The 12829-nt window shown below is 42.9% G+C and overlaps 1 protein-coding gene across 4 annotated transcripts in view; it reads right to left on the bottom strand.

Moving 5' to 3' along the window:
- PCNX2 (pecanex 2) overlaps positions 1-12829 on the bottom strand; it is a 281436-nt gene that overhangs the window by 192055 nt on the left and 76552 nt on the right. For all 4 annotated transcript variants that reach the window (XR_011496310.1, XM_014854585.3, XM_044758805.2 and 1 more), the window contains exons 13-15: positions 8452-8623; positions 1320-1430; positions 121-212 (exon numbers count right to left, since the gene is read on the bottom strand). Coding sequence is in view for 3 of the 4 variants with exons in the window: in XM_014854585.3 (XP_014710071.3) it covers positions 121-212; positions 1320-1430; positions 8452-8623 (375 nt within the window). In the remaining variant the exon portion in view is untranslated. The remainder of the gene's footprint in view (positions 1-120; positions 213-1319; positions 1431-8451; positions 8624-12829) is intronic.

Below are 12829 nucleotides of genomic sequence, written 5' to 3'. Positions count from 1 at the left end.
TTCCTAATGTGCTCAGATCCCATTTCTCTTGTAACTGGAGAAAATCTTTGTTTACTTAAAACCTTAGTTGATTGAATGAGTGTGAGAAGAACAGTGAAGGGCCTGGGTCCTCCCACCTACCTTCACTGCGCTGAAGCAGAACACGTGGAGCAGGGCGGCAGCCGCGGCACTCCGAGCCACGCTGTAAATGGCCGACGTCATCCCAGAAACAGCTGGAACACAAACACCAACAGTTCCTTTCTCCATTGACCAGTCACACAATCAACAAATGTTGTAAGAAACTGAAGAGAGGGTTGTAGCTTTCAAATACAAAATGCCTGCCCAAAGGGCAAAGAATAAATCTACGGGATCAATCAAAAACCACTGGGTGACTCTTTGTACAAGAAAATGACTGACCATTTACCAAAAATCCCCGAGGAATGTATTTAGAAAGGACTTTGACAACATGCTTAGAAGAACACGGTGTGAACGTGCAGAGTGGAGATGGGAAGACCGCCTTGCTCACAGGGGAAAGCTGTTGGCCAAGATAAAGATCATGAAGAGCAATTTCTACAGAGGAAAGGAGAGGGATAGAGATAGATAGATAGATGATAGAGAGATTGATAGATAGATAGGACAAGCAAGTGCCTGTGTGTATATGTGAGAGTGTGTGTGTGTGTGTAATGAGGTGGTAACAGTAACCCATCAGCCACTATGGTCTAGCGCTTTGTGTACATGATTCCATTTAATCTTTACAGCAACCCCATGGGATCAGCGTGTTCACTTGCATCTAGAGAAGAGTAAGCTTTAAAGTTAAGCAATCTGTGTAAAGTCTCCACGTGTTAGATGAGGTTTTACCCACCTTGGTCTGAATCTAAAGCGCGATATCAAATGTGAGGACACGGGTCACTGTCTGTATAGGCACACACACAACACACACTCACATGTCACATTCTCAGGCTCACATTCACACACTAGCAGACTAACTCATACGTGTATGAGCTCAAATACACAAACGTACACACCTACATCCACTCCTTCACAGTCACACACACAAACTGTTTTTCCAAAGAAAAGTTAGAAGGGCCCCAAACCTATTCCAAAGCTCAGAGAATTCTACTCTTCTCTTTTCTTTGCTTGTGTCTCTACCAAACTTTCAGTTTGCCTGAATGAATCCCGATGGGCCCACCATCCACCTGACTGACCCAAACTGAAGTAGTTCCCATGCTGAGGACACAGAAAACCTAACTCTCCAGGCTCTCATTCCATCCCCGAGGGTCGTCAGCCCCTGTCTGAACTTCAGACTCCTTTAGAGGAAGCGTAGAAGGTAAACGACTTACCAGAACCTCCAAAAAACAGCATGTCGATTTGTTCCAAAAGATAAATGCAGAAAGTGTTGATCTGCGGGAAGAGCCCGAGGAGGGAAATTGCAGGGAAGCAATACAAAAATACTGAAAGGGAACACACAGAATGGACAGTAAGTGTGCAAGAACTGTCTTGAGGTCCCCGTGGCAATCCCGCCTCCCTCCCCTTCCCACCAGCCCGTCCCCGACCCCAGGAATCCTGGAGGCAACACTGGACTCCTCTCACGCCCCCACCAGGAGGAGAGACTGGACGCTGAGCCGAAAATGTACCCTGTGGAAGTAACAAGGAGCTACTCCCGAGGAAGAGGCCCGCCGTGGAAAGGATTGCAGGCCCAGACTGAGCAGAGACTGAGATGGCGAGTTAGAGCCCAGACTGGGCTTCAGTTTGCAAGAGCAGGCTCGGATTTAGGGGAGATTGGGGGGGGGGGGGTGGGGGGAGAAAGAGGCCTGGGAAAATGACAGGAACATGCAAAACCCCAGAACAGGAGTTATGGGATCTCTTCCTGCAGGGTAGGGGGAGCAAAAATTGGAGCCAAAGGGGCTCCTGGATCTGCGCTTCTGTGCCCTTAAGCACTTGAGTCACTGAGAGTCTGCCACATTGAAAGGCTGACTGAGATTTGAGTTCAGTCAGGACTGCAGACCCTCACAGAGGAGGGAGGGAGGGTGCTGATTAACCAAGAAACTCTACACCCTGCGGGGGGGCGGGGGGGGCACACCGAAGGGCCAGTCCTCAGGTGGAGTGATCACCTGGGAGATGAAGGTAGCCTTGCCTGAGGGGAGGAATACTACCTCTCAAAATCCTAACAGTGCAACTGGATAAAACATCCAGATGCTGTAATTCAATGTTTCACAGAAATCATTTGTTGGAAGAAATAAAACACAGTAGAGTTCCAGCAACTTCCCTCTCATCCTTTCCCAGTTCTATTTAAGCTGGGTTTCATAGAAACGCAGGAACTCCCATTAGTACTGCTATAATATACCTGTCTTCCTTCCTGTCTCAGTTTATTGGGTAGAATGTCACTGAAGTTCGATACTGGTAAACTTTAATAAAACTAAGGAAATTTGATTTGAAATCCAATATGCCCAAACATGGAACTATGTCCTGATATTACACATAAACCACAGCGAACAGGAGGAGTAGAGATGATAGAGGAAGGGGTTTCAGCTTTTTCTGAAAAATCGGAAATGCAAACTGTCCATGGTGAAATTGTAGGAATGAGAGGATGTGTGTGTCCCCTTCTCTTGCTAATAGCGGCTAAAAGCAAGTATGGGACAAACTCATCTAGGACAACACCAAGGAGCTGTTCCAACTCTTTGTGAAAGTAAAACCTTATGTAATGAATGTGGCCTTTGCTCGGGATTGGAGCCATATTTTGATACACAGGATGATTTCTGCCGTTCTGGGGCAAGATTTTAACTATATTGTAAAAACCTAGAGCATCTGTGAGTAAGACATTTCTCAATCAAAGTAGGCAATACCAATCTGCTGGATGTAACTGTAGAAGACACAATTTCTTTTTTCAGGTTTTGTGAATGGAACACAGAGATATGAAAGGAAAAATGTAAGAAATAAACAGAAATTTAATTATAGAACATCTAGTTATGAGCATCAAAATTTGAATCCATATAATTTCAAGCAAACTGACTAGCTCTTCTGTTAACTTTAGGACTCACAACACAGCAATGAAGACTGTATGCTACACTATATTATTCATGGCCAGGAGAGAGGCAGAGGGAAGATGCAATGAGATTTCATTCTTTCACCTTCTCAGGTTCTGTGTGTGTTACAAAAATGTCACTGAGAATGAAGAACTACAGGGAAAAGTGTGGGCGTAAAATAATATTAAAGGCAGTCAAATAGTGGAAACTGTTCAGAAAAACATGGATAAAGAGATATGCTCTATAAGAAATACACTAGGCAATGAAACCAAAACTAATGAAGCAAAAAGAATTAGAACACAATGAACGATGGCCTGCAGAAAATAAAATGGTAAGAGATACTGGGGAGTCCTAACTGAAGATGCTCTGGCTGTGCACACAGCACTGGGACTTAATGAAACAAGAGAAGTAAGACTAGTAGTCAACAGAGAGCCCAGGACCCAGACCTTCTCCAAGATGTATTAGAGGAGGAAATCTCTAGTCTTTAAAATCAAAACTGGGGAGGTGGAACGAGAGTAAAATGGAGCCCACGGGACACATGTCACGTTGTAGTTCACGTGAATGAAAAAGTAGCCAACGCTTCTTGCATTAGCAAGACAAATGGAAAATTACATTTGAAGTTGCTGAAATTATTTTGTTCTTTTTTCCAAAAGTAAGAAATAAAGAAGTCCCTGTGGTTATTGGCAACTTTCCCTGTGAACAAACATTTCCTGCTAGCACACCACTGAGAGGGGTTGTAATTCTCTCTCACTTCTCTACTCGTCATTTTCCCAATAATTACCATAAATGCAGAAACTTCTGGTACAGTTCCATTTCTTTTCAAGCAAAATGTATAAATAAAAACATTGTAACTTTCTTATTTCTTTTGCTAAATGTGAATAATAATTCATTACTATATTTGCGGGTTTGGGGTGAAAGCATGCAGAATTAAAATAACATGGAAATAAAACCAAAACCTGTAGAGTTGATGTGAATGTATACATTGTGTGTCTCCAATGTGCCATATCTGTGTATTAACTAATTGTCCTGACATGGACTCCTGAGGCCAGGAAACGAGTCTTTATACAAGACCTAGAAACGTGAGGGCTGAGCGTGCAGAGAAGAATGAGTACATTCCAGTCACTGGTTACAAAACCTCCACTTATCTCCAGGGGTTACATGATTGAACCTGCACTATTGTTAGTAAGGGGTTATGGTCCTAAGGACTAAAATAAAACAAAACTCTCAGATGTGAAAAGGACCACAGATGCCATTTGATAAAGAACCCATCCAGCACACAGAACCCATCCACAACTGATGGCCATCTCACCTTGACTGAACTCTTCCCACGTCAGGGAATTCCCTGCTTCATGGGCAAGCCATGCTCCTACTGGACAGCTCTCACCCAAACCATTTTATGGGTCTTTCTTGCAGTGAGCTGTAACCTACCTACCACGTGCAGGACCTAGTTGTTACGGTTACAATAACAGAGAACAAAATCCCTGCTCCCTTGACCCGGCAGCCTTTTAACCATCTGAAGCCCAGCGTGTGTACCTCTAGCACATAAGCATTCCTCCTCTATGTTGGACATCCTCATTCCTCTGTCCCATCTCCAGACCCAGTGTGGCCCATGCGGCTCTGTTCCTCAGGACACACTCCAGCTTTGCTACTGCTCCTTTTGAAATATGGTACTAAGAACTGAAGACCTCTTGGTTTCTCATCCATAGGATAATTACAAAGCCAGCCTCACTCACAAGCTTTTGCTGAAGTTACCCAAATGGAAAGTAAGAAAAATTCCAGCCCAGAGGTCACCAGTCTCTGAGTGACACAGGAAATGACTGCTGACTAAGAAGGCCTTTCCCCTCACTCCAGGAAATAAAAATAAAGACTTGTTCCTTATAATGAAAGAGAAGTGATGGAAGCACAGAGTGATATTCAGAATATAAATGAGGGATCATGAAAGGAAAAGAAGTTATGTAAGAATATTACCCTCAGTGTTTCTAGCTCTTTAATTCACCCCCTAGCCTATAAAAGCAAAGACTCCCTGCCGCTGGCTTTGTCTTTCTTCTTGTAGCAATTTCAGCCCCTGAGTTCTTTGCTCCTGTCACTGTACATTCCTCCTTCTTCTAGCGTTCTATCACCTGATATCCCTTTTTTGCCTTTGAGGAATGTTCTTCTCCTTGCATTATATATGACAACGAGCTTCTGCATCTTTCCTATCTGCCCAGCTTCCACCTGCTCACCTCCTACCCTGGGTCTCACTCAGCCCCTTCTGCCCTGAGAGGCAGAATAAGAATGACTCAGCTCCACCGGAAAGCAGCAGACACCGGATTCCCTACCTCCTCTCCTATTCCTCTTTCTCTGCCACCTCCTCCCCCTCTGCTAGGTTGATGGTGCTCGGCAGAAACCAGCCATAGCAGTGGGGAACAGAAATATCACCAATAAGGCACAACTCCAGGAAATATTTCACATTTCCCAGCACCAGCCAGAGAAACACTCCCACCACTTTCATAGTGTGAGGGACATGACAGTAAACATGGGCTTGGTGCTTATTTCTCTCTTGTCTTTTTTCTTAAATGCTCCTTGTTGAATGAGTTGAACCACATCCCTCCAAAATATGATGAAGTCCTAACCCCAAGGACCTATAGGGGTGACCTTATCTGGATATAGCATCTTCACAGATGATCAAGTTATGATGAGTCATTAGAGTGGGCCCTAATCTAATATGACCATGTCCTTATAAAAAGGGAAAACTTGGATATGGAGACAGACACACAGAGGCAAGATGACATGGAGGGAAGACGATGTGAACAGACACAGGGAGAAGGCCATCTACAAGCCAACAAGAGAACCCTGGACCAGATGCTTCCCTCCTGCCTTCACAGATTCTAGACTTCTGGCCTCCAGAACTATGAGACGATAAATTTCTGTTGTTCCAAACCCCCTGCTTGTGGTCCTTTCTTAGGGCAGCCATAGGAAATCAATACATTGCTTTTTCTTCCTAATAACTTTTTGTTTTCTCCTAATTTTTTTCTTCTCTCCTTCTAGTCTCTGAACCTCACAATGGCAGCAGCTATGTACCACTTGGATCCCTAGGTCGCTGAGCAACAGAAGGTGAGGAGGTTCCACATCTTCTTGGAATAAATGACTTTGAATTGCCCTTGTTTTTCCTCACAGTTAGAAAAATATATAACCCTCTATCACCTTCCTCTCTTTCCCAGTTGTTCCAAATTTGTTCCATAATCTTTTCCTGCTCAGTGCAAATTACTATGTTTAACACATTCATCCCAAAAAGATTGCTATCGTTCTATTTTCCTACTTGTCTTTACCCCAGAAGTCATATTGTCAGCTTGTTGGATTATTTATCACCATTTTTACCTGTCACTGTTGACAAGCAGACAAAAATGCGTATCAAGGAGAAGCTTTAATGAGGGAAAAGGAATTCCAGTGAGAAAGATAAGAAATGCCATATACCCTGCCCCAACTCACTCCCTAATGGAATTGATTTGAAGAAAAATAAAATGAGAACATACAGAGCCAGTAGCTTATTCTAGAACCAGAGTCAATGCAAAAAGTAAAATCTTAAGTTTTTACCAAGTAAACTAAGATCTTATTTTTTGAGCCTTAATAATATTTCACACTCTGAGCTATGGTAAGTTTGCTACGCCAGGACAAGTACATTTATTCAACACTGTTGGCCCTTTTATAGTAGCAAACTAAAGAAAAACAGGAATGAGGGAGACACCCATGCCTAGAAAAATAATTTCAAAATAGAATGTATGTCACACTTTTCTTCCCCTGAGTCTCTTTTCTACATCTCATCCGCCAAAGGTACTTGTTAAGTCCCTTCTTAGTCTAACAGCTGAGTTGAACAGCCCAACATGACCCCAAGTTTTCCTTGGCTTATGAATGGGAAGTCTACTCAAACTCTGACGACTTCACTGCAGCTGATCTCAGGAGGAAGATGGGTGAGCTAATTTATGAGATGGTAAAGTGACTGAAAGTCCTTCTTGTTTTGCGTGTGTGTGTGTTCCAACTGATAGAACTTCAAGGACTATAAAAAAGTAAAGTGAAAAATATCAGGCAGAGTAGAAGCAAATATTTTGGGCAAGACAGCACTGACCAGGAGTCTAATCGTGGGATCAGTTTCTATTTTTTTTCCAAAATGTTTGTTTTCTATTTGAACTCAGAGATTCTGTGACATGTGCCTAAGCCTTTGGTAATAAGAAGCTCCTTAGCTCCTCACATGACAGGTGTTGAGGCTGCAGACGAAGGTGGGCTCGTGGTGGGTTGGATGGAGGGGGAGGGAATAGTTTGTTACCAATACAGCAGAAAGAGGAATGGCGAGATGGTAGATGGGAAAGAAAGTCAGAGGGTGGAATGTCTGCTACAGTTTTCACCAATAAGGAGCACAAAGAAAACATACAACATATCTGAGGGCCCTCCCCAGTCCCACTCACTGGAGAGATTCAGGGAGCTGTCATGGGAGTCAGAGAAAGGAAGATATGGGGCCTAAGGCTTAGACAAACTCCTCTTGAATAAGATTTCCAGCTGGCAAGCAACAGATCAAGGGAGTGATGTCTTTGGTAGCTGCCCTTTGTCAACTCATTTGGTCAAGGTGATCACAGCCAATCACAAGTTAGCATGTGTTTTAACCTCTGGATGTCATCACAGGAATTCGCAGTACACTGGCAATCCAGTCTTCAGAGCTGCCAGCCAATACTGGGGCAGCCCTTCTGCATAATAATGGCAACAACAGTTAATACCTGGTGCCAGGCACTGTTCTATATTTTAAATATACTAACTCACTTAGAACTTGCAACAACCTCTGAAGTATGTACTAATTTTGTCCCCATATTAATTATAGTTGAATTTTGCTCAGGGCACACAGCTAGTAAAGAGGCAGAGCTGGAATTTAAACAGCCAGCCATGTGGCTGCAGAGCTGGGGCTCTAAACCATTACAGTACGCAGGTCATGCGTGTAAATGGAGAATTTCACATCAGACACTGCCTAGACCTTAAGGCAAGCAAAATGTACCAGTGGAAGGCCGTATGACCAGCATATCCAGGACTCCACCTGGACTGAGAACCAAGCCCACTGAAGCATTACCAGAGCATCTGTGCCATGCAGATGGGGCCGTAGCCGCCGCCCTGCTTGCAAGACCACCCCCACCGCGGGGAGCCCCGCTGACACCCACACCAGGCATCACAGCAACCAGCCTTCACATATTACAGCGCTGCAACGTCTTGGTCACGGACATCAAAATCCTTGAGAATAATTCCGTTGTTGGATGCTCGGCAGCTTGGCTCCCAGACAGTCTTCTGAAGGTGTGCAAGCCAAGAGGGAAATGTACATATCTTTGTCGAATAATCAAGTAGAGATGTTTCTCCAAATAGGGATTCAGAAGATAATGGGGAGACACATCCTCCCTCCTCTATATTCTTCCCCACAACCCCAAAATTAACTCACCTATTAAGAGGTCCCTAGCTGATTGGAGGGACCTTGGAGAGAAGAGCTTCAGGCCATAGACAACGTAAGAGGGAGGGTGCCTGGCTTTGGCCCCTGTATCAAGAAGCAAAATAAGGCCACACAGCACACAAAAATAGATTGGTCTGCTATATGTTATGATTTGGTTGTGTCCCTAGAAAACAAACACAATTTCTGAATGGTACCTTTTATTTTGATTAAACGACAAAAGCCTCATAGTCAATAATTTATACCACATCATACAACTTACACAATAAAACACATTCTGGCTCCTCCCCTGCCATAATTCATACACACAAAACACGAGGGAAAAAAAAAAAAAAAACAAGAACCTGGAGTTTATTCTGTCAAATAAGAATAATATCAAAAAGAATGTTATGTCTCTCAGACTCAACAAGATTTACATGAAAATTTAATTACTATCCTTGGATACAATCCAGATCTAATTCAATGCTTCCCCAACAGTGAAACTTTCGTTGTACTGTTCATTTCAAGTGCAAAGCTAATTTACACCAGTATTTGCTCTGCATGGTCTAACTTGAGTTCCACTATTAATAAGAAACAGAATTATAAGTTGTAGGCTTCAATTTCCTCATGTCTTAGAAAGCAAGACAATACATGTGCAAAGTTATACCTGCAGAGATTGCATAAAATGTCTGAGTGTAGCACAGCGGCATAATCCAATTTAGAAAACTTGCTATTTATAAACAGTTTCCTCTAAGGAGGACCAAAAACTTAAGAGATCTCATCTTAGCCCTCAAAATATTGTTATGAGAAGTAGTAGAAATATTTTTTTATTCTTCTTCTTGAATGGATAGAAAAATTAAGGAAAAGCTATAACATCACCTTTCCAGGGCAAAAGCCAATGAAGAATTTACATTTCACAAATCAATGCACAATTGATAAGGTTCAAAAAATCAACAAAAATGAATTAGAGGGAGAATATTCTTTGCAATTCATGAACTACTTTAAGTCTAAAAAGTGAAGATTAAAGTGATATGGTTTCAGATATGAATTTTTAAAGTCACTGCCTTGAACATGTTATATTTAGAAATGCAATTTAAATTCCACTGCTTCTATAATAGAAACAGTCCTATTCTGAGACCATCTTTTAATAGGAGGGAAAACACAGGCTGTCCGTGGGGGCTGGTATGTCTGGCCCTGAGTCCAGGATCAGTTTTGAAGGAATATTTGCACTGTTAGGAAATTTCCTTTTGAATCCAACTAGGTCATAGATTAATCGGTATGGGAATACTTTCTCTGTATTAAAAAAAAATTGAAACTAAAGCCTAAGTTAAATCTTACTGCATTTCTTATCAAGTGAATAGCCCAATAAATTGGTTGGTGTAAATAGCTATGCAGTATATAAATACACAAGCACATGAGACATTTCCTCAAACTGACATCATTTAGGAAATATAGTTAAATAGCTAATTCCCACTTGCCCTGATTCTTCCTTTTACTAAAAGGTTAAAAATACACTTTCTAGAAATTGGAAGTCTTTGGCTTTGAACAAGTTTGAGATATCATCTTGGATCTGCCAAGTCCAACTTTATTTATTGGGCATTGGAATGTGTTCTTTGTGTTTGTAATTTATGAGACTAAACGTGACGCTCCCTGAGAAAGAGCCTGCCCTCACCATCCTGCTCACGCTTCGGCTCACTTCTCATACTACCTTTTGGGTCCCCAAGCCATCCTAAGCATATTGCTACTACATGGCATATAAGTCACTATTATTTGCCTTGATTCCTAAGAACACCTACTAATAAAATTTCCCTGCTTTCTAGGTCCTTCTTTCACATATGAATCAATCATCAAGACCCCCAAGGATTGATTGTTTTTTTCAATAGAAAACTTCCACTCGCTCCTCCAGGTGAAGTCTAATCGTAATCTTTCAAAACGTATCCAAGTATTTCCCATCTGGTTTTTAACCTTAAAATACACTGGGGGAGCACCACTGATGTCAGCTGTGGGGCATCTTGGAGGCTATTTCACAAAAGCTGGTCTACGTGTGCATGTGGGCTTCCTAGCAGCCCCAGCTACATATACAAGGTCACAGCCCTCCCTCTGCTCTCAGTGCAGCGAAAGGTAAGGTGAGAGAACCTATCAAAACCTCCAGAACCCCACTTGTGGAGACAGGTGGTGCATGTGGCTAATGGACGAGGCCATTCTAATTATCCTCTAATCAAGAGGGTGGGCTGGTGAAATGCTTCTAACTTATTAAGAAAAAAAGGGGGGAAGGGTATTATAAGGAAGATGGGGTGTTTGAGAGATCTAGAGGTCCAGGAGCCAGTGCGCAGCCAGCTGCTTGAACCGGGTGTCAACAGCCAGGTCACACTGCCCATCCCATCTCAGCTGGCCACACGTGCCAACTCCCGGCTTCCTGCAGACCAGAGTTTGTTCTTTGCTTCCTCAGTCCACAGGGCAGAAAACTGCTGCCTCTCCCCTACTGAGTTTGCAGAAGTTCCCTCTAGCCACGTTCAGAGGTCCAGCCCACGTGCACACATAGTCCAGCTTTTGATGGCTGATGTAAAACAGCAAGAGCTCACGTTCAGGCAGCCTTCCCCGTGCCCCAGGCACTGTCTACCTACTTTAAATGCGTCCATGTGGCTAATCCTCCACACGCTGTAAGAAGTACTATTATTCTCATTTTGCCAACAGTAAACTGAGGCACAAGGATTAAGAAATCTCCCCAGGCTTTACAGACAGAAAACAGTGTGGCAGAGCAAGGATTTGGACCCTGGCCACTTGCTGCCTGCCCACCTGGCCACTACATACCAACTCCCGACAACACCCAGGGAGATGACTGCATTGGGCACAGGATCCTCCCAGGCCCAAGGACCCAACCTGACTCTGCTAAATTTCATTCAAAATCATTATTCTTTAAACACATAATGTGAACGTCTCTCACGTGAAGCAGATACACAGTGTGTGGAAAAGCATTCGTAACAGCTTCCAGGTGCGGACTTTCCTAACAGGGATCTGGAGCGGGAGAAGGGCTCCTTTCCTGGGGCAGGAGTAGAAAAATACATACGCTCTGGCCAGCCGCTCTGTGACATGATGTTCACCTACACTGAATTCTCATCACTATAATAAGGGTTAGCTGTTTTTACAGTTTCTTTTGATGTTGTGGGTTAGTTTACTTAAATATCATTTCTTGGTGGCTGTTGATAAATTCTTTTTTTTTTCAGCTTTAGCAATTCACCTGTCGATTTGAAGTCATCCTGAGCATTTTTAACTATACACTTCAGTTTCCCTTGTATGTGGTACAAAAGGAGGACAGCAGGGGTGGGCACGCTCTGCCCTCCAGAGCTGAACTCGAGTAAAAGCCTAGGCAGCAAGTATTCTCTGCCTCACACTTGGTGTATATAAGGGAACCCAAAATATTTTCGAGAAAGCAGTAGAGGAGATAAGCCACAACCAAAGGGTCAGATAATTCTTACCAGTTGACTAGTAAGACCCTACTTCAGTTTAAGTGCAGTAGAAATTTGATAAGCTACTTTAAATATTGAAAAGACATAAGCAAATGAGTTTCTATAAGCTTCGTTTATAATTCCATTCTACAGAATGATCTATTTTAGGTCCAACTTCCTAACTTTCAGGTCTATAAACCTTGACAAATGGGCAGATGCAGTGCTCCAAACAAGAGGGCAGTGAAACTGATATCAAAGTACTCTGCAGAGCGATGTCCGGGGTGCTGCCCACTCTGCTCCCGTCTATTTCCCATATTTCCCACTTCCTCAGCATTTCCCTCACTGGCAGTGAAGGACATGGGGAAGGGGAGTGACTTAAGTTCTGCCCCTCTTTAATGGCATACATTTAGTACATGAGAACCAAAAGAAGGCAATTCGGAATGGCTCATGCTTTAAAGATTACTCTTTTGAGCTAGTAACTATACAAGTAAATAGAAAATAGGTAAATATTACTTAACTTTTAATCAGATCCACTAAAACTAGGCTGACCTTCTTATATCTAGGTCTGAGGATTGAGAAATTATTTTATGTCATTCAAAATCACTCCTCGGAAAAACACCACCCTAACTAGGTGGTCACGGTCAACATCAACAGTGGTAAGTCACGTTGACAGTATGCACCCTCGATACGATGTGATGAAAATGGCTCTTTACCTCTGTGGTCTTCCTCCCCAAAATCTGTAACTCCAGTCTAATCATGAGATAAATACCAGATAAGTTCCAACCGAGGGACAGTCTACAAAATCCCTGAGCAACATTCCCCCACACTGTCCAGAGCATCAAAAACAAGGAAAGTCTGAGAAGCCGGCACAGCCAAGATGAGGCCAAAGACACATGATAACTGAACGTAATGTAGTAAAGTAATGTGGTGTGGTAAAGGCAGTAGGT

This window comes from Equus asinus, chromosome 2, assembly GCF_041296235.1.
Source record: "Equus asinus isolate D_3611 breed Donkey chromosome 2, EquAss-T2T_v2, whole genome shotgun sequence".
NCBI lineage: Eukaryota > Metazoa > Chordata > Mammalia > Perissodactyla > Equidae > Equus > Equus asinus.
The sequence above is the reverse complement of the archived record's forward strand: the minus strand, read 5'-3'. Positions and strand labels throughout refer to the sequence as shown.